The following is a 22,110-nucleotide window of genomic DNA, read 5'->3' as shown; positions in this document are numbered from 1 at the left end:
CTGTCCATAACACTGGTGGAGTGTGCAAATGATGTCATCACACCTAGTGATGTCCCAGGGTGAAAGTATGGTGAGTTGACAATTCCTCAACTCTTTCCTTTCTTCCTGCCTGCCTGCCTGCCTTTTGTGATTTTGCTAAGAAAGGTTCTTCCAGTCAGGGCATGAAAGACACTCTTCTCCTTTGCAATCACACCACTTCAGATTTTTCCTACTTCAGCCATTCTTCTTGGAGCAAACATCTGGGCTTTTTACTCAGGTGAAAAAGGGCACACTATGTCATGTTTTGTATATCTGTGTGGAAGAGGAAAAACAGCCTTCAGGTCTACCAGTTGTTTTCTCTTCCCCTGGATGAGATATTCTGTCCTCCTTTGCTGAAATTGGAGGACACCAGTGCAAGAGCACTTTCCCACCTTGAAATATTTCATAAACCTGAACAAATTAGTTCTCCTAGAAGCTTTGTATGGGGGAAAGCACATTGCTTATTCGCTTCCTCTTCTTTTCTCTTCTTCTCCTTAGCAGAGAAGACAGATGGTGTAGTCTGACAAATGCATTGGAGAGTGGTAGAGATGACAGGGTAGGAGCGAAGAAAACTAGCAGAAATATGACCTACGCCAGCCCCAGTCCACTGCTACCATGGCTGTTAGTGAGAATTTGCCACTAGACTACAGATACATGGTACATAACATTCTACAGAGCATCAGAATGAAGGGAGGGATATTCCATTCTTGTGCTGAAAGACTTCTAGTCCAAATTGTAGTAACTGTGGAAACCCACCAAAGAGGGGGAATGGTGAGAGATGGGTCTAAGATTTGTTGGTTCATCCTATCTTGCTGCTGTGAGCTGGGCCTTGAAAGATTAATAGGCAACAAAATGGCTAAGATCATTTTCCCTCTAGAGACTTAGTGCATCTTCTAGAGTTACCCAAGTATTGTTGTGCCAAAATAACAGGCTTTATATAATTTCAATAATAACTGAGTGAAGCTATGTATGTAAGAATCTAAGATTTCCAGCAGATGGCCTTCAGAGGCAGTCACACCGCCATCAGGGCTAATAGTCATTGATCCCTATGATTTCCACAAACTGGCCCAAACTATTTTAAAGCCAGCCCGGCTGGTAGCCTGCACTACTTCTCATGGTAGCGGATTCCAAAGTTTGATTACCCTGTAATGAATGCTGTAATTCATTAATGGAGGAAGAGGTGGAATTATGAATAGCATACTTTCCTAGATCAACTCTTGCCAGTTATGATGTAGCTCTGTTAGCTAGTTATGAACCACAGAAACTGGCATTTCCTCAATTCTATGCCAAAGATTTGTGCTGACCCCAGGGAGCATTAATCTATATGTCTAATTGGGATTCCTAGTTAACAACCTGATTTAAAAACACACACACAGGAGTGGACAGGACAAACTCATTTTTTGGCCAGAAAAGGGAGCCCTGATTGGTTGACAGTTCTCTGCAGATATGCAAAAATGTAAACTTGCCAGTGTTCATTACATCCTGATGTCTGAATAGATCTGATCATAATCAAAGCAACTCAGCTCAGTCTTAGGAGTTTTTGAAAGCAGATTTGGAAACAGTTGGGAGATAGGAAGGCTGTGCTCTGGAAGTATTCTTTCTGGCCTATCCAGGTTTTCATTATTACAAATCCCTCCTGTATAGGTAGATGAATGCTGGCAAAGAAATCATTCCATACTTGCTGTCTCTTTGTCTAAAAAGAGCTTATAGTTCCCAATGTATGATAACATGGAACAAATTGCCCGGTATAAATAAACTGCTCCCTTGTTGTTAGGCCTTTGAGACCAAGCCAGACACAAAGAGCTGCTGGAGATAAACATTCCGCTATCCTTCCTGCATGCCACACACAGCAGGGCTTTCCTCTCCTCACATCAGGAAGATTGGCCTATTGCCATGATTGCTGTGTTCAGCTGAACTGGGCTATATTCAACATGCCAGCTTCATCTTATTAGGGGGTTAAGGCAGGGCCGCAACCGGGACATGTGCCCTGGGCACCGTGCTGTGGGGTGTGTGCCAAAATGGGTGTGGAATCCATGTTCGCCCTGAGTGACACAGACCCTAGTTGCAGCCCTGGGTTAAGGTTACCAAATGTGTAAATACCTGGTCTCCTTTTTCTTGATGTGATTCAGCCAAGCGCATATTTTATTTATGTTATTACTTTCTTTCACCACTGACTGGGTTCCATATCTAGACTAGCTGTCTCCCAATTGATGCCCTCCAGAAATGATGGACTGTAAGTCCCATCATTGCCAACCAGTTGGAGAAGGGTAGGGTATAGGTTATATTACACCTTTGTATTCAGTTCCAGTGTCAGGCCCATTCTAGGAAAACATAGAACCATGGAGAGAAATATTCAGAAGCCGTTACAAAAACAAAAAAAGCAGAAGCATTCCTTGAGCTCTGGGAAAGGAAATGGTATTAGGAAGAAGTTCAGGCTGGCTCCTCCCTGATTCACTGGGGGTATAAGAGGGAGGGGAGGAAAAATACAATTAGACTTGCAAGATTCTGTTAATATAGCCTATCTCCAAAAAGCTTACTTCTAGTCTTCCTGAGGAGTTTGTTTCCTATTCTGGACAATCTCAAAGGGCTGACAGAAAACTTGGATACTTGTTTGAATGTCTGAGAACTAATTCTTCCCTCCACACACACACACACACATCTAAGAGATGATCAAACAAGGCTTCCGGTGGGGACATGGCGGACTGAGCAGCTGTGCCTGCGGGCTCCGCAGATGGAACTGACACTGTGGCAATTTTTTTCGGGCTCACACAGGTTTTCCTGAAATCTAGGAGAATCCTCCAGATAAAGGAAAACACCAGGAATCACCCCATCTGCCTCCAGATAGCTGCTTGCAGCCAGAAGTTTGCAAACAGTGTTTCACATTCAACTGGTAAGAGCTAGCTGGGAGGCTGGGACGTCACCACTTTCCAAGCCACACTGTAGCCTTAAAGGGACACTAAGACTGGCCACCCCATTTCTAAATCACCAAATATATATATTTAAAGTATGTGTACCCTAAGAGAGGCTTTCTACAGCAAGGAGAAGCGGGTTCTCTTGGTGCTTATCATTATTTTGGGGATTACTTTTTTAAAAAATTCTTTTTTAAGTTTTGGTATTCATTTCCCTTCCAGATATAAAGGAGGATTGAGAGTAAATAATTGTCTTCCTGTTATTATTTTGGTATTAAATTTGAGGATATTAGCATTTTCCTACACGTTGAATCAGCTGATTTAAACCTTCAGCTTTCTGTTTCTACTTTCTCTTGGGAACCTTCTATCTCATTTTCACTTTGTGTAAACATACTTTGGAACCTTTTCATGTCTTCGACTTTTGCTGGTTAAGCTCCTAGGGGGTGCCATAATCTACTGCATGAGACATGGAAGATTTTAAACAGATTCTCTCTGACTTCCACCAAGATTTTAAACAGATCCTTTCTGACCCCTACCAAGTTCTTATGTAAGACATTCAGGACATTGTGGAAAATATGAGCTTTAAAATGTGTCACCTGGTTGGGGATGTAGTGGATGAAACTGAGGAATTCAACAGTGATAGAAAAGTTTCTTCTAAGAGGGAGATCGGGATTTCTGTTGAGATGCTGGATGAAGATTGGATAGTTGAGTTGGAGAAAATCAATAGAGAAAGGAATCTGCAAGCAATTAAGTAAAATTGACTTTTTGGTGAAATGGGGTCATTATGTATGGGAGGTTTTCTGAAGAGAAGTTGGAATTTTTGAGAGGGGCAGTTGGGCTGTTTGATTTTTTCAAGAGAAAAGCTCTGTGCACATTGTGGGGATATGTAAATGCTTTGGTTTATTTTGCAGTGGGATAAGGGTTAAAGAATGTTTATCTAGATAGCTTTTAGGGTTTGACTGATGTTATTGTTTTTAAGGATATGGATTAAGATTATTAGGGTATAAAAATGTTTATTTGGATGGTTTTAAGAATTTGATTTAAGGTCATTGTTTCAAATTGTTTTTCTTTCTTGGGTTTATTAAGATTATTAAAACCGTTGTATTATTTAGTATAATGGCAGATTTATGTGCTTTTTAGTTTGACATTTATTATAGTAGACAGAAATGTATAGTAGTGGGAAAGGAATAATTAAATAAGTGTTATTTGGGGGGGGAGTTGTTTAGATTTATATGAATTTTTTTCTTTAATAAGGGGAAGGAGTAACTGTACTTAGTGATTTTTATACTGTGCTAAAGAGGAATGATTTATAGAAATAATGTGATTTTGGTTTAATATAGAGTAAGAGATTGATTATGGAAATTTTTTGTATATCCTTGCTGTTAAAAGTCGGAAGTCACATCTTTCTGTAATGCAAAAAAAAAAATTCTTCTGTGTTTTCACACCTTTTTAGTTTTTCTTCTTTTTTTGTAGTATTTTGTTTTTTCATAGCTTTTTTCTTTCTCTTTAAACTTAATAAAATTCATAATAAAAAAAAGAGAGATGATCAAACGATAAGATTAACAAAATAGCAGCAACACTGAATATTAGCCTAGACCAAAATAGAGCAATGTTCCCAAGCCTGAAAGAGTCCTGTGTCCTTCAAAGGTCTGCACACGCCAGTGGAAATCAATCTCCTTTGGGTCTGCTCAGTTGTCCCAAAGTCCCTTATCATCAGAGGTCTCCAGTGTCCATCACTTTTTTGCTGGGATGAAAAAGATAGGTGTGCTGATCACCCTGAAAAATCACTGGATGGCAAAATATTGCAAAAAGCTTGCAGAAGTTGCCATTGACCTACTTTTCAGGATGACTGCACCAAAAACTGGGTGCATTGCTAGACCCAATCCACCCAAGTCATTGTAAAACTTGATTTCAAGTGCTAGGATAGGTATGATTGCATCTGAATGGAGATTCAGAGCATCTCGTTCCTGAAGGAAGGCAAGATTAGTGATTATATTACAGATATCTGAGACTAGTAAACGCCAGCTCCCTTCCTGAAAGTTGATCAATGGGTAAAGTATATTCCATTTTTTTTATGTGGGTCAAGTCAACAATAAGCAATTTATCCAGAGGATGACTTAAGCCTGAACTGGTTGTCCATACCTTTTTCATGGGCGTACAAGGTGGGAGCAATCAGGTTCCAGGGCAGTAAGCACCTAATAACACTAACAAGACTTATTGATTATGAACTGCTATTATAACAGAGGCAATCTTTTCAGAATGCTTGACCTATGGTAAAAAGGAGTCAACTGGGAACAAGGAGAAAAATTCAAGGTGCTGGTGGTCACCTATGCAGCCTATCATGCCATAGGACAGGGGTAGTTGTGGGACTGCCTCTCCTCGTTTCTACCTGTCCCATTATATTGGGCAGAGGCATGTCACACATCCTGTCAATTAAAAAATGTCATCTGGCAGGACCAGGAAGAGAGCCTTTTTTGTCATTGTGCCTGGCCTGTAGAACATCAACCCACACAGAGATCAGATTGGCCCCAACCCTGTTGGCCTTTCATAAGGACCTGAAGACATGGCTGTGGTTGGATTGTCAACTAGAGCCTCTGAGATGGTTATGAGTTTGTTTTTTACCTTGGCTAACAGTTATGGATTTTATTTTCATTGTTGGTTGGGTTTTTAACTATTGTAGCTGCTCAGAGCTACTATGTTGAGATGGGCGGGCACATAAATTGAATTAAATGAACAAATAAGCAAGGAAGCCCAGGATGCTCATTCCCCAGCAGGAGTTTGAAATTCTGGATGCAGAACCGATCTCCTTCAGAACAAGAGAAGCGAACGGAAGATAGATCTGAAAATAAGCAGTTGGATCACACCCAAATGTAACTAGTGCAGTATTTTATTCCCAGCAGCAGGCTAGATGCCCACGAGCAGCTCCTAACAGGGCATCAATAGTCTGGATGATAGGCTGTCCGCAGGGTGCAGATCTCTAATGTGTACATTTCCTCTTTTGTATTGGTCTCTTCGAGTAGCAATTGCACAGATTGACTTTATTTCCTTTTGAATAATCAGAAATATTTTTTCATCTTCATCCTCCATACATTCTTGATGCCATACTGGAAACTATGCAGCTTCTCCTGGCTTTCCCAGAGATAATTTGAAAAGCTGCTGCGTCACCTTTTGGGTATTAGGTGCCAGCGGTCTGCTTGCATTGGTTTAAGTGTTTTTGCCTATCCACCTCTAGAGTGGCATATTGTGTTTGCCTATAGAGCTTTGCTGCCACCTGCTGGATTATCATCATATTTTCACCAGCAGGCTGGTCTGAAGGGAAAATCAGGCAGGGGACTCCATTAATACATATTTCTTGGCCTCTATCCTGTCAGTTTGTCGTACTGTGGTGGCTTGCGTGTTGCTATGATGCTGGAAGCTATGCCATCAGTAGTTCTACTATGAAAAGGGTCATCCATGGTGGACAGGTTTCAGCAGAGCTTCCAGACAAAGAACAGACTAGGGAGCAAGCCCAGCAATCCACTCCTGAAAACGTGCCAATGAAAACCCTATGGATTATGACAGAATGTTTTGCGATATAGTGCTGGAAAATGAGCCACTCAGGTCAGAAGGCACTCAATAACAGCATTTTGTTCTGTTACACATAGGGTCGCCATGAGTCGTAAACAACTTGATGGCAACTAACAACAACATCTTCCTGTACTTTATGTGCCTCCCAATAGCACTCCAGAAAGGAGACTGAGAATGAGCATTCTGTTCTGCCCCAATGACCATGATTCTTGAGCTACGATGGCTGGGTTCACACAACTAATAATCTAGGTCATGGCTTGATGTAGAACCTATGCTGATACCTAAGCCTTCAATCCCGTCTGGAGGTGCTGAGAAAAAAGAGCATCAGGGAAGTAAATATTTACATGTCATGTCAACAGGCAATCTCAACTCTCCTCAAACTAGGTTAAAAAATAATGTTCCATTCACAGCAAAAAAGTTAAATTTCTAGGCAGACTAAGCCCAAATCTCAGGACAGCTGGCCACAAATTTCTTCAGACAGGAAGCTATTTTGGTGTTAAGTCTCAGTGGTGGATAGGATCTAGTCTGTGACACAACTCTTGAACCAATTAGAAACTCTAATCACAATGCATAAACCAAGTCCTGTTTGCTTCAATTGGTACGAAGTACTGTATAAGTGTGTCTATGTATGTGTGTCCACATGTGTGTGCGTGTATACACACTTATATGGCAATTTACTAACAGTAACATTTCACTTTTCCTATGCCTCGTGTGGCGCAGAGTGGTAGGCAGCAGTACTGCAACCAAAACTCTCCCCACAACCCGAGTTCGATCCCAGAGGAAGCTGGATTCTCGAGTAGCCGGCTCAGGTCGACTCGATTCAGCCTTCCATCCTTCCGAGGTCAGTAAAATGAGTACCCAGCTTGCTGGGGAAGGCAATGACTGGGGAAGGCAACGGCAAACCACCCTGCACACATTTCACTAAACAGGAAATTTCAAAAGAAAAAGGAAATAAACAAGGGGAAGTTGGAAATAAAATGGGCCAAGTCAGTGCAGAAAATCTGCACGGTATACTTTATCTCAATAGATAGAAACTGAACCAGAACTTATACTGCAAATGAGGAATCATATGATTACTGACATGGTTAACAGTGCATCACTTTGGAAACGATTCAGAAAATATGCTTTAGAGTACATGGCTTTTTTCTGCAGCTGCAGTATAATCCTGGAAAAAAGAAACAGCTGCTTTTGAGAGTTGCACAATAAACTTAGTGGGTGGGGAGTTTGTGGAAAGGCACCCAAGACACTTTCTAACCACACAAGTTGCATCTTGGTTTCCCACATTGCCCCATGAGGTCTCCTTCATCATTACCACCATTCTTGGTGGCTTTGGGAACCTTTTCAGACAGAAAGCAGAGTTTTTAAAAAAGGGTTTCAAACAGACAACCTATGTGCATTGCCTGCCTTTCAATTATTTTTGACATTGGTGATTTTTTTTTTTAACTCCAAGAAATAAGTGGAATAACAATCAAAGGATTATTGTAATTCAGCAACTACAGAATTGGTTCATATTCATATTATTGCTCAAGAGCAGCTTTGGGCCATTTCACTGCTAATTGTGTCAAAGCAAAAGGCGACCTGTTCCAAAGTCGCTCTGCTACATTTGGGATTCTCCAACTGAGGATACTAAGGGTGACCCTTAAAGAACAATCAAGCTACAAATAAATAAAGGTCCAGACGTGGAGATAACTTTATTACTTGGAAATGCTTCCTTAAGAGGACAAAAAACACCAATTATAATGAACACATCAGCTGAACAGCTGAATACTGAACATGCTTTAGTTCTTACATCCTTGGACAAGTAACAAGGGGCTGCTAGTCTCTCTCTAAACTGGCTTATGTCAAGAGTGAGCTGATGAAGAATAATTCCTTCAGCACAGCAGAGTCCTCAGATGTGACCCCCATCTCACCCTTCCTCTCCTGCATAGCTCAATGTGTATTCAGGGTTACTTAACTGCCAGCCCACAAAAAGCTCTAAGAAAGAATTTTCTGACTTTAGATTGCATATGCTTAGCCTGCTCTGTAAAAAGACAATTCCTTGCAAGAAGAGAGTGCAGCCAAGAACAGGTAGGCTTAGAACCTATCCCTCCATCATGTGACAATTTATTTTGCTTGAACGGTTCTTTCAGTGGAGGATGTGCTGACCATGCCTGGGAGAGTAACTCAGCAATAAAATCCAGATTTTTGTCTGCAGGGAGGAGAAATATTTCCATTTCAAGGAAACCGAAGGGGTTCTTAGGAGCAACAGCAGCTTCCGAGGATGAGTGGCTAGCAGGAAAGCCAGTGGAGGTTAGTAGCAATTTCCCGTAGATTGGAGTGCACAATCCTTTCCCCCCCAAGAATGAAGCTAGGCTGCTTTCCAGGACGCCTGCTGACTCAGGTTAGAGCAAATATGCATCAATTTCAATGCTTCGGCACAGAAGCCCCACTTGCCAGTATGTGGCCAATGTAAAGCAGCAAGAACTGGGGCCTGAGAAGCTGGTTTCAATCAGACTTGGTTAAATTTAAGACGAACTGACAAACAGAGCAACCTCTTTGCATATCCTTGTCTCGGGAGCTGAACACAAACAAGACACTTTTCAAAACATTCTGAAAAATTCATACCGCAGCTGGGGTAGAGAGGAAGAAATGTTAACTGAGCCAATTCTCTGTGGCAAAGGCAAACTCACATAGAGAGCCAAAGAACCTGATTCCGAACGGCTGGAAGACCATTTAGGGAAACAGGAAAACCACAAGCAGGCAGGGGAGAAGACGGCTGCTTACTGGCCAGCATCTGCCTTAGCAAGAAAACATGAAATATTTTTTTGCACAGACAGAAAATGCCAATAGAAAATCAAGCAACACTGTGGTCTCTGAATTCCCCGTTATATACATCAAAGCTCTTGGGCAGGGTTCAGAAAAAGGTGACAAAGTAGAAAATGGCAGATAAATTCTGTTCTTCATGAGACTGTAACGGAAGCTTTAAGGAGGGAAAAAGAGATACTTTGATACAAAACCAAACTGCTCTAAGCCTGCTTCATACTATCCCAACTGCACTGTATCCTACTATTATCAGCTAAAGTCATATACTATTGCCTTTGCAGGGAAATATCCTATTTTTCTAAAACTTTTCAAACTTATCAAGAAAACCTGTGATTTGTCAAAGAAACAGGTGGCTAAGGCAGGCTAGCCAGCCATGTCAAATGACCCTTGAGTCTTCCTCCTTAAGCAGTATTTTTCATTAAGCTGAAACGTCCTTAAAGTGACTTTCTGGAGTGCAAAAAAAAAAAAAAAAAAAAGCTAGTATCAGAAACCTTTCTGAGAACGTTGTGCCTTAGGAAACAGAACTAAGAGGAATGGAAATACAGTACATGAAAAAATGAGAGCTGATGGAATTTCTTGGCTTTGTGCGATGCTGACAGAAGCTGCTGCAAGAATCCGTTGTCCTGAAATACTGATAAAAATGAAATTTCATTCAAAGATCTAAACAGAAAATTCCACCAGGGAAAGAAATTGGAAACTAGGCTAACAATGGCATCCCGCCCTCCAGGAATCTCTAATGAAGCTCTAAGCCTTAGTCTTTAAGCTATTAAGAATAAGTAACAAGATAACTAAACTAACTCTACATGATTACTTATTTTTCTTGCCAATTAGTTGCCTATGAAGTTTGATGTGCCAACCAAGCAACACTGTTGGGCAAAGTTTGGAATATGGCATCTCCATCAATCTGGTACGACAAACAGGAGATACAAAAGGGGAAGTGAGGAAAACTACCACACGAAGAGGAGAAAATCCAATATTGAGGATCGGGTGGGGGACAATGTACCACACTAGTGTTCAGACTAGGCAAAAGGGCTACTTTGGGCTCTTTCACTTTTGAACAATAGTCTCTGACATAACAAGCTCATAGAACAAGCAATTTTTGAAAAAACAAAAACAAAAAACTCTTGCCACAGGATCCAAGCATTTGGGAGAATCAGCTGCTATTCAAAAATCCCAGGCCTCAAATCGTCCAGGGAGTCCAAAATTAGCTAGATCGTTTTTTTATTATCAGTCAGAATGAAAAAAGGCTTTTTGTTTTTGTTTTTTGGGGGGTTTTTTTGCACCTGTAAAAGCAAGCCAAGAAGCAGCCCCTTGAGTTGGGATCCAAACAAGTACAGAAGAAAGCTTTTTCCTCCTAGGTTACTTCTACCTGGAGAGAAAGGCTTCTGCAGGAAGGATCATCAGCTTTTGGGCCCAATGCTATCCAGCACTGCAGACTGGTTCCTGTGAACTCATCCAAATTCTGGAGTTCACTGCCCCATAGGCAAATTAACCCTTCGCACCTCCCAGACCTGTCCCAGGGAGACACATAAAGCACGTCCATCACCATGCTTTAAACTTGTCCCACTGAAAGATTCAGAAACAGTTTTTCGCCACCTCAAAACGATTCTGAGTCTCAGTTCTCTTGGGAGGTGGAAGAGGAGGACTTCCCTACCTCCCCTGCCCATCTGCATATCTGGACAACAGTTATCCACTCAGGAACTCCAGAAGGTGAGCCGGCTGGTGAGAGCTATGACTGTTCTGCTTCGGAAGCAGGTTTCATGACACGCTGTCTCACAGGGTTCGGTGAAGGGACAGGGCACCTCGGCTCTCCATGGTCCATTCCATCATCAAGAAGATTGACTCCATCAGGCCCTTCACTTTTTTTTTTCAAATGCTGAGCAGGTTCCAGTAGGTTTTCTAAAAAAGGGAAGGACACCCAGCATTGCCATTCATCTGTTTAGATGCGGAAGAAGCAGGATGAACAATCTGCACATGCAGTATGCAGGTGACCACTCCCCCACCCGCCCCGCCAAATCTCTTCAACTGCATCCCTGGAGTTCCCAGAAATCATGCTGCCCACTTTTAACAAAAGGGGTGGGCTGCACTTATTATTAATCTCAAGTAGCAAACCTTAGGTTAGGATCGTGGAGGCAACAATCCAACTAATTCAGGAGCCCCAGTTTGTAGAAACAATAATCTTAAAAAAAAAAAAAAAATTGTGTGGGATTTTAGCTTCATTAATGCAGAGGGCACATTCCAGTTCTGCAGAAGTCACGTAGAACGGAGCAAACAATAATGCCTAGCACTTCCAGAATTCCTTAAGTGTTTTTAAAGCACTGCATAAACATTAATTTGGTTTTAAATTCATGACAGCGGAAGTCCACTCATAGGATATTTTCACTGTCAAAAATGGTTTGAGGACAGAATCAATTTTCATTCATTTCCTTCTGCGATTTTGTATAATTACTCTAGAACTGGAGGGTCGGGTGACCCCTGGAATAGCACAGGAGAGGTGCTAAGGTTATAAAGGGGGAGATGGCAAAAATGGCTTTCTTTCCCTTCTGTGAACAAGAGGGGGAAAATACATACTTGTGGCCCTAGAGAGGCAGTTGCTCTAATAGTTAAGTTGCTAGAGCATAACCAGGGTTCAAATCCACCTTGAACTATGGATTGGGTGTCTTTGGTCCATGACCTAATTCCTGCAGTTTGATATGTAGGTAAAATTAAGAGAGATTCCCAAGTAACCCATGGTGAACTCTTGGAGGAAAAGCAAGATACAAATCTAAGAAATAAAGTAATTACTTCCTCTCACTTCTGCCAATGAACAAAACAGCAAGTCACGATTCAAACCATTGCATGGGTAAGATTTTGACATGGGTTTTATAAAGCCAGGCAGCATGTCCCAATCCTGAAGATGAGGGGTGGGGAAGAGCTGCTTGCTAAGCCATCTCATGATTTCCTGGAGAGGTGAAACTTATCTATAGGACTGACACGTGCTATAAATTTTGCCTTCCAGTTGGGTCCCTCCCAAGGGAATGTTGTTACTCCTTCTCTGACTTTGTATTCTACTGTGTGAGGAATATGGGCGTTACGCCACAGAGGATCATTGTTTAAGTTGCATAACCTCCCTAGGACCAGAAAGAATGGTTTATTTGTATCAAACTTGGGTGAAAGGGTTCCCTCCTCATCACTCTTTCATTAATGCACCTTCAGACAAAATCAGAAGCCCTCTGTGGCTCTTGCTGAATCCTTACAGTTATTTAAAAGGCCCAACCAGACACAATAGCACCTCTATCTCCTTGCAGACAAAGCAACAGAGTCTGCCTCCCTCAATTGTTGCTGCTTTAGGAGTAAGATCTAGGGCAGAGCGGAAAGCTCCACTTGACCAGTGAGTGGTGTTGCTGAAAGTGGGCAGGGCTAGGAAAAAAAAACAGTAAGTGTCACTGTTTAATTAACAGGTAGTTTAATTCCTCATGTGTTTTATAATTTCTCTTCATATTATTCAACTTTTGGGAAGCTTGGGGGACATACCTAGGCTTTGTGAGGTTAGAGGACATACACTCCAACTAGCAGGAAAATAAAATGAAAAATGAAACCACATGAAGAAAGAATTCCATCACCACAAGGTGATAATTTCAAGACTGGCTCACTGCTTAAAGCTCCCTTTTCTTGTTTCACTCTGAGAAAAAATGCACTTAGGGCATGCAATGTACTTACTCTGATAAGGATGCTGCTGTGGCCTTTGCTTTTTAGAGGGACACACACAATCAGCCAGAAACACCATGATCTGAAAAGAAAACCAATGTTCTTCAGTACTGCATTCAGGCTTTACCTTCTCCTTTTAATTGAGTACAAAAAGAAATGCTTACTTACAAGCCCTAGCAGCAACCCCGAAAACAAAGTTACAAACGCAAAAATTGCATAGGATCCCCAGTTCGGTATGCCAAGATTTTCTGTGAAGTAATTGTGACAGTGCTGAAAGGGAGGAAAACAAACTTGAGAATCAGCTGGGATAGCAGATCAGATCCAATCTGCCATCTGACTTAGAGGAAGATGTGGCACATACCCTAATCCACATGGAAAGCTGAAACAGGGCAGACATGCTGCTCATCCTGCAAAGAAGCACAGGAAATAAAATAAAGGGTAATACTACAGTCAAAGAGGCAAAAATAACATCTACAATTAAGGACCTTTCAGTGGATTTCAGTGATTCTAAGCAGTCCATTTGGGATTCAGTGTTCAACTTCTATTAAAGTTGCACATGCAATTTCCATTTGACTGCAACAGAATCAATTCCCATGTTCAGCTACAACCAAAACCCAATTGTAAATGATTCTATTAGAAGAAAAAGTGGAAGACATCTAAAGAGATCAATGTAGAAACACGCAGCGCTTTCTGAAATGCTGAAAAGGAAAGAAGGGCCTGCGTAGGAAAAATAAGGAGGCCTATAATCAGAGGAGGAAATATGGTTGTCATGCAATCAGCTGAGGCTTGCAAGAAATGCCCAAAACAACAACAACAAAACGGGGCTGGGGTATGCCAGAAATGATAGGTTCTAAGTCTGTTATGAGGAGAAGGAGATGAAAGAGAGAAGGCAGGTAAAAGAGAAAAGGCAGACTACCTTAACTAACATTGTATGTCTGTTTTATCTCAGAAGGGAAACAAAGCCTTTGCTGCCCATCACTGTGCCACTAGTGGAATGGAGCAGCAATTCAGATAAACAAGGAGAAAGATTTAAAAGAACTCAAGTCTCCAAGGCCAGATGAATTACATTCTTGGCATGGAAAGAACTGACAAAGGTACTCGCAGCGTTCCTGGAGAATTGATGGGGTCCCATCCCAAAAGACTGCAGGAGGGCAAATGCCCCTATCTTCAAACAAGGGGAGGAAGGCAACATAGGACATTAAAGACATGTCAGCTTGATGTTTACACCAGGCAGGATCCTCAGACAGATTATTAAACAGCATATTTGTGAGTCCTTGGATAGGAATGCAATAATTACAGGTAGTTCTCGCTTAACCACCACAACTGGGACCAGAATTTGGGTTGCTAAGTGAAGCGGTCATTAAGTGAACCCTGCCCAATTTCACAACCTTTTTAGTGGCAGTTGTTAAGTGAATCACTGTGGGTACTAAGTGATTCACGTGGTCATGAAGCAAATCACGCAGCTGCCCATTGATTTTGCTTGCCAGAAGCCAGCCGGGAAGGTCGAAAATGGCAATCACGTGACCACAGGATGCTGTGACAGTCATAAATGTGAACCAGTTGCCAAGCACCCAAATCATGATCATGTGACTGTGGGGATGCTGCAATAGTCGTAAGTGTGAGAACTGGTCATAAGTCGTTTTTTTCAACACCGTTGTAAGTCTGAACTGTCACTGAACGAATAGCTGTTAAGTGAGGACTACCTGTAATAAGAGGCAGCATGGGTTTGATACAAACAAGTCATAGCCAATTAAATTTATGTCCTTTATAGAATTACTTACTTAATACACTGAGGGCTTGGACATAGTGTACCCTTCAAAACATTCAACTTCCATCTTTTCCTCTTAAAGCTGTTAAAACATTCAACACCCAATTCCTTTAAGTTCTCTTCAAAGGATTTCTAGGCCCCTGATCATTCTCATTGGCTTTGTCTTTCTCTGAACCTATTGCAATTTGCCTGAATCCTTTTAAAGTGAGGTGCTCATAACTGGACCCAGCACATGAGGTGGTGGTGGACCACTACAGAATAAAGTGAAACAATTAGGTATGACCTATCTTGTTACCCTAAGCTTCTTAAAGGAAAAGAATGAAAGCAAAATAACTAGACTCAGTCGAGACTGTTGCTGTTTTCAGAAATCATTAGTTCAGGCCTTAACCTGATACCAGCTTCATAAATGATTAAGCATGGCAGGAAACAAACACACACACACACACACACACACACAGAGTAGCTGGTGTTAAAAGTTTTCCAGGCGACTTGTAAATTAACTGGATTCATCTTGAGGGAGATTGGCGGTGACGAAATTTGATAAATAAAACAAACAAACAAACAAATTCAGAATTCAAGCTTTGGCATTTCATTGTTGCCCAAGCCTACTAGGGAGCAGAAAGATTTCTGCTGACACTTACAGAAATGAAGATGGTCCAAGCCATGAAGAGACAGGCTCAACAGACTTCCATTCTTGTTCACTGATGAAATTGATAAAGTCACTTTTAGTTCGGGGACCTTGGTACCGTCTAAATTCTCCATCTTTACAACTGTCCAAAATAAGAGCCACGTCAATCAATTAAAATTCTCATAAAATAACTTCTCACGTAGCAACACTGTAGAGAGAAGGTTATCTGATGAATTACCATGCTCAGCCCAATACACCTGTGTCGAGTGCAGTCTATCTGCTAGACAGACTCTCAATCCACATTCCCTCAAGTGAAACAAGGCCTTGGTCATCTCCAGAGTCAAATTAACCCAGCATCTCCCTCCACTGGAGATAGGAAAGTTTGGGCCTTTTAAAAACAAAGGGCATACCTATGTGTACCAAGGTTAGAAAACAGTGGGGTTTACCATCTCGCAGGAGCCTCTGATTAAAGTGGAATCTTCCCCCAAAGTTAGAAGTGATGATGATGATGATGATAATAATAATAATAATTTATTAAACTTGTATGCTGCCTGACTCTCAATGACTCTGGGCAGTTCAGCACAATCAAACAAAGAAATTACAATAAAACATAAAAAATAAAGGAAAAAGAGATGGCAAGCATGATGAAGTAGCCCAGGTAATTGAAGCAGAGCAACTTTTGCTTCAAAAATTTGCTATTTCAGTAAAATAAAGTAAAAGTAAAGTAAAAGTAAAAACATTTAGCTAGACACTGCACTAGGTTTAATTCCAGTTCTGTGTTGTGCTAAGTCGAGCCTCATTGCCTAATTTTCTTATTATTCTGAGTTTGGAAACTAAGCTTTACGTCAGCCTTAAATTATATCTCCGGGGGTGGGTGTGTGTGTGTGTGTGTGTGTGTGTCTTCTCCATAGTCTTTTCCAGATCTGTTCTAATTTTTTTTAACCATCTCTAGCCTCATTTTTTTTAATAATAATAAATAACAGGCAAGATCTGTTACCTCTTGCTAATTTTTTTTAACCATCTCTAGCCTCATTTTTTTTAATAATAATAAATAACAGGCAAGATCTGTTACCTCTTGCAAAACTGGCCTATTTCACGGGGGCAAACCTCTATATCATATATCCAGGAAGTAGCATTACAAAAATTCTCTTTTATTTTGATATTTTAAGTGCCAGGTGAGGCACCGCAGGTTATGAGGGTAAGTGGGAGAACATCAGATGAATCGCTGCCCAGAAAACAGAAAGCAACAGTGGGAGCTTCCAAGCCACTACCCCAAACCAGTAGGCAAGGACAAACTGTTGAGACCCAGAGAGTTTCTGGGAAGGGAGGTTTGAGATTCCAGCTTTCGATTCTAGGGGTCCCACTGTCCTCTACAGCTTGCATATCAAGAAGTTCATTAATTTACCTTAATAGGATTAGCTGATACAATGTTTTCAGATGCCCTATATCTTATACTATTCATCCTCAGTCAGCCAGAAGGCATCAGGATGAGGAAGACAGGGTTATGATTTTGTTTGATTTTGTTTTCAGTCTTGAGTTATGGCTTGTTTTAATTATGTCTCAAGATCTTTCCTTTAATTGCTTGTTTCCCCTTGTTTTATTTTGCAAGTTAGCCTTGTGCAAAGACACTGAGGGACAGCGAGACCCCTTCTCTCGTTTCCATCCGGACTGTCATTCTTGCCATCTGTTATCTTCCTTTTAATTGGTTTTATTGTAATGTCCTTGTTATGAGCTGCACAGCATACAAGTTTGATAAATACATACTTCCATCAACAACCCTGATCCATTTAGTTATGAAACTGTATTAAAACAAACTAACTGATCCCAAAGGTTTCAGTGGGACATTGTTGTGATTTAGCCTTGACTGATTAAGGGACAAAAACGCAGTTAAAATTATAAATCTGTCATCATTTCTGCAAGAGCCCTCTACGATGGAAGAGAAACCTCTGTCATTTACTGCTAACAGGAAAAGCTGATTAAGTATCAATCTATTTCTATGTTTTGAGGACAAAATAGAATTTAACAAGTACTACTTTACAGATTTGATTCCCTTAATGATTTTAAATGCCAGGTCTTTTATCATTCTTCAGACAGCTGCATCCACTGAAGTTCGGAACTACTACAATAGAAAAATGAGAGTTGTTATATTTTCCTATTTTGCTTTTGACATAAAAACCTCAGGAGTTATGGCATCTCAATAGGTTTTAAAGCACTTACTGGTAAATGGTGGGAAGTGCTGTTATGACAAACCTTCCACTTAGTCCTGTATAATGATCCAGAGACAAAATGAAGATCAAGAGTTCAGTAGATACTGTATATCTCAAGGTAATCAGTCACAAATACATTGACTTTGCTCAAGTTAAGTTTCCTCATTCTAATTATGCATACAATTGCAGATGACTTTTTTAAAGAGGCAAAGGTTACAAGTAACATTATTCAAGACCATCCCATCCCATCACCAGCATCCTACAAACAATATAAATATTACCAACAGCCATATCCAGAACTGTCATTCCTTGGTCAGTAAAAACCATCCATTTCTCATCTATTATTATTAGTTAGATATGTTATTTATGTTAAAAATTCAACAGGCAGACAAAAATGGAATTGGTCAGATCTTTCCAGTTGGTGAAGCTAATGTTTCATTTTTCAAGCATGTTATCAGCCATGAAACTATTCAGCTTACAATAAGCTATTAAACTATTTAGTTACCAAACTATTACGTTATTCAATTTTCCCAACACACAGCTTGCTAACTTTAAAGTTGTAACAATAGCAGCAAACATAAGGTTTCAGCAAACCAACAATTGTTATTGTTTCCATACCACAAATAAAACTGGGAGTGAATAGCTTCCCTAATTTCATGTAATTTGCTCCAGCTACATAGTTCATGAAAGAGGAATGATTTTGAATGGAAAACTTTCCACTTACAAACCTCACTACTGAAATTATGTATCTGATTATAGGACTTCTTTTGTTCAAAAAAACTTTCCTTATCAGTTTATCAACTAAGCAGAGGACTCAGAGGAATGAATTCATTATCTTACTTTGTCTACACTGAAGTGTCGCCAGTGCAAGGACACTAGTAGTCCAAATGGATCTCCTGAAAGCGTTTTCAACATTAATTTAACTTCTCACTAAGGAATTCCCAAAAAGATCCTGAAGCACTATCAGAAATCCTCAGAACATAAGTTTGAATTTATCTGATGGAAAATGCCTGAGACTACATACAAATTGCATTTAGCACTGAAAGCAAATTTCAGGTTGGAGAAAAACCTTGCAACTGTGCATAACGTACTCTAAAATAATGAAACGTATTATTCTATTCACAATAGAAGAACAACTTACCTGGCTGCTCTGTTACATCGACTTTGGCAATGTTCACTTCAAGATCCTCTCCCCATTCGGCAAAGCTTTCCCATTCTGGCTGTAAATTCTGACAGGCCGGACACCAAGGAGCATAGCTGAAAAATAAATGTTATGTAACCAACTGTTATACAGAATAAAAAAAAAAACCTTTCTTTCTATAGTTGAGAGTAAAAAAACTGCAGGTGTTTTGGAGTATATACTTCCTGTATATTGTGCGTGTGTGTCTACGTGCGTGTGTTTATATTTTAATCCATTCAATCATGTCCGATTCTCGGAGACTGCCTGGACAAGTCCCTGCAGTTTTCTTGGCAAGGTTTTTCAGAAATGCTTTGCCGTTGCCTCCTTCCTAGGGCTGAGAGAAAGTGACTGGCCCAAGGTCACCCAGCTGGCTTTCATGCCTATGGCAGGATTAGAACTCATGGTTTTCCAGTTTTTAGTACGAGGCCTTAACCACTACACCAAACTGGCTCTCATAATGTATATTAGTATACTGCTAATGTGATTTATGGAAACTATAGTCCAAAACATCTGAAAGGCACTCTATATTGGCTACCTTATGGTATGACAAAAGAGAGTATTGTAGAGCAAAACCGGATACAATGTAAGAAATATTCAAGATTAAAAGAGGCTAAATTTCAAGGGAAGAGCATATGCCCTGCACACAAAATGTTCCTAGCTCATTCCTTGGCATATCTAACTCAAAGAATGTGAAGTTGTGGTGGCTAGAAAAAGCCTCTTTGCCCAAGAATTTCAACAGCTACTGCCAGCCAGAGGTGATACTCTGGAGTAAAGAAACCACTGAGGTTCTAACTCAGTAATATAAAGTAGCTTGCATTCATAAAACCTTGATCAACTTCACCGGATTCTATGACACACAGAATTGTTTTATTACGTTATCTTGCTTCATGTGACAATTCATTCATGGGAACATTAACCTTAATAACTAAAATAATTCAGTAAGAGGAGACAAAATGCCCTTGAATGGAGCATCTCAACAACCAAATGCTAGAGATGTGCAAAATGTTTCATACATTAACTGTTCCATGCACAGAACAGCTGGTTTTAGGCGATCTGTGCCCAACCAAAACACTCATGTTCTGGTCCATGCATGGAACAAACTGGAGCTGTTTTGCTCCAGGCAGAAGCCATTGAGAGCAGGGCGGGGATGCAGGCGGCAGGGACTCCTGTTCCTAACCGCCTAGACTTGCACAAGCCAGTCCAGTGGCAGTGGCTGAGGGGAGGGAGAAAATGTGATGGGGACACAAACAGACCAGTGGGATATACTGCACTGAACAAAGGAGCAGGGGCATGGGGAAAACAGGGCAGTTAGGATGCAGCACACTGGGAGGTGCTGGGTGGGAGAAAGACTGCGACCGGCACTTCAGTCTTGGCCTACTCATTTTTTGTTCATTCAAAAGCCAGAACCACGTGCTCCTGCTTCCAGTTCCGCAGAACAGCGGCTGGCTCGAAACAGTTAGTGGAGCTCCTCCCACCCGGGCATAATGGTTTATACTGGGTAGAAACTCCCCTCCCCCAAAGGGTCACCAAATCAAGGATGCAAAATTCCCCTCGAGCGGTGTTTGTCGACCCTGGCAACTTTAAGATGCTGGCTGGGGAATTCTGGGAGTTGAAGTCCACACATCTTAAAGTAGCCATGGCTGACAAACACTGCCCTCGAGAGTTAGATGGGCGGCCCCAAGGAAGAGATAGGAAGGTCAAGGCATCCTCTCTTCCCAAGACTGGCGAGTGAACTGGGCGAAGGGGACTGGCGAAGGGCGGAGCGGAGTACCCCTGAGCAGGTGCACAGTCCTCTTTCTTGAAGGTGGGACTAGTTGGTCATTGTGGTCCCTCCCAATCCTACGGTTCCCCGGGTACTTCTGGGAAAAGAGCTGCTCCTCCGCCCGCGAGGACTCACAATTCCACCATCCACTCGCCCTGCAGCAGTTCCTGCCACGCTCCGTCAGTCAGCACTTTGACTTGATTCCGCCCGGCCAACGCAGGTCCCGGCCCTATCAGCAGCAGCACCAGCAGCAACCCCGCCGCCGCCGCCGCCGCTACCCAGGCCGGCTTCGCTGAGGAGGCACGAAGGGGACTAACGACCGCCACCATCTTGGGCCACTTCCGGCTTGGCTGGGCGCCAGGAAACAAATCAGAGAGAATGCCGGGAAAAGGGGCGAGTCACCCCTGGGAAGAGACCGGGCATGCGTGCGGTTTCTCGCTTCCGCTGCCCGAGGCGGCTGGTAGTCCTTCCTCCCATCTCTAATTGATTGGAGAACTGTTCCGCAGCGAGCCAATCACAGCTTGCTCAGTTCGCCCCCGCCCCCTCCGTCCCTCCCCTGCTTTGGAGCGGCTTTCTCAGTTGGACGAGTTCGACGTCAGCGTTTCGCGGAATTTTCAAGACGGCGGAGCTCCCGCAGTGGATAGATAAAATGAATCAGGAACCGCCGTGACGATTTCTTTGTAAAAAGGAATAATGAAATACACGTTCTTTCCCGTGTTCTTTCTTTATTAAATGTTAGGCATGACATCATTTCTTCATTAATAGATTTATTTTTATTTTTTATTAGATAGGGTACTTTTGCTTGGTTATGGCTAGTGAAATGGAATGGCTGCAAGAATCCACCCAAATTCCTTCTCCTGACCGTAGGACCTTCAACTTAACTGGAGGATCCTGATGTTCCACAGAACACAGTGTTTCAAAACCTCTGCTCTGAATGAACTGAGTTCAGAGTCCCCCTCTTGGGGGGAGATGTGGGGTAATAGAAATGTGAGTAATAAATAAATATAAATAAATAAATAAACTGGAATACTTCACCTCCTGAGCATGCTTGCCTGAGATAGGTGATGTTCAGTCCAATTTATCTGGACAACTTTCAGGCAGGCAGCTTTGGATCAAAGAGGGGTGGAAAGATGGGGTGTAATCAGCCAGAAAGTTGGAAATTTTGCAAAATCCCGTTCCATTCCTTGTCAGGGTTATTACTTTTGCCAGCTTTCAAATCAGCTCTTCTGTCTTTAACCAATTTGATCTGCTCAATGTGGCTTTTAGGGAGCCCTTTATGTTATTAATTGAGCTTATATGCCACCCTAGTCATACCTGACTCTGGATGGGTTACAGATTGACCAGCAGAAATAAGATTAAAGTGAATATAAACCTAAAACTGATGTAATCTGTAATTACAACTAAGTGGGTCTTGGATATGATAGGGCAGCATACCTGTCAGTCCAAAATGTTTGTACACACACAGCATTACCAACAATAGCAAACAGTTTGGCCAAAAAAGATAGAAATTAAGGAATAAACCTCTGCCATTGCAAGTCATACTTCTTTATTTTTCTGCTTCACGGCACATCATCACTCAGTC

At 41.5% G+C, this 22,110-nt stretch overlaps 1 protein-coding gene across 1 annotated transcript; it reads right to left on the bottom strand.

Moving 5' to 3' along the window:
* Positions 1-9,454: 9,454 nt before the first annotated feature.
* TMX1 (thioredoxin related transmembrane protein 1) lies at positions 9,455-20,892 on the bottom strand. The gene is made up of 8 exons (XM_063290596.1): positions 20,664-20,892; positions 18,728-18,843; positions 17,597-17,642; positions 15,393-15,521; positions 13,345-13,390; positions 13,152-13,253; positions 12,996-13,065; positions 9,455-11,195 (listed from the first exon to the last, which is right to left on the bottom strand). The coding sequence occupies exons 1-8, from the start codon at positions 20,855-20,857 to the stop codon at positions 11,026-11,028; spliced, it is 873 nt and encodes a 290-aa protein (XP_063146666.1). The 5' UTR covers positions 20,858-20,892; the 3' UTR covers positions 9,455-11,025.
* Positions 20,893-22,110: the final 1,218 nt, after the last annotated feature.

Source organism: Candoia aspera, chromosome 1, assembly GCF_035149785.1.
Source record: "Candoia aspera isolate rCanAsp1 chromosome 1, rCanAsp1.hap2, whole genome shotgun sequence".
Lineage (NCBI taxonomy): Eukaryota > Metazoa > Chordata > Lepidosauria > Squamata > Boidae > Candoia > Candoia aspera.
The sequence above is the reverse complement of the archived record's forward strand: the minus strand, read 5'-3'. Positions and strand labels throughout refer to the sequence as shown.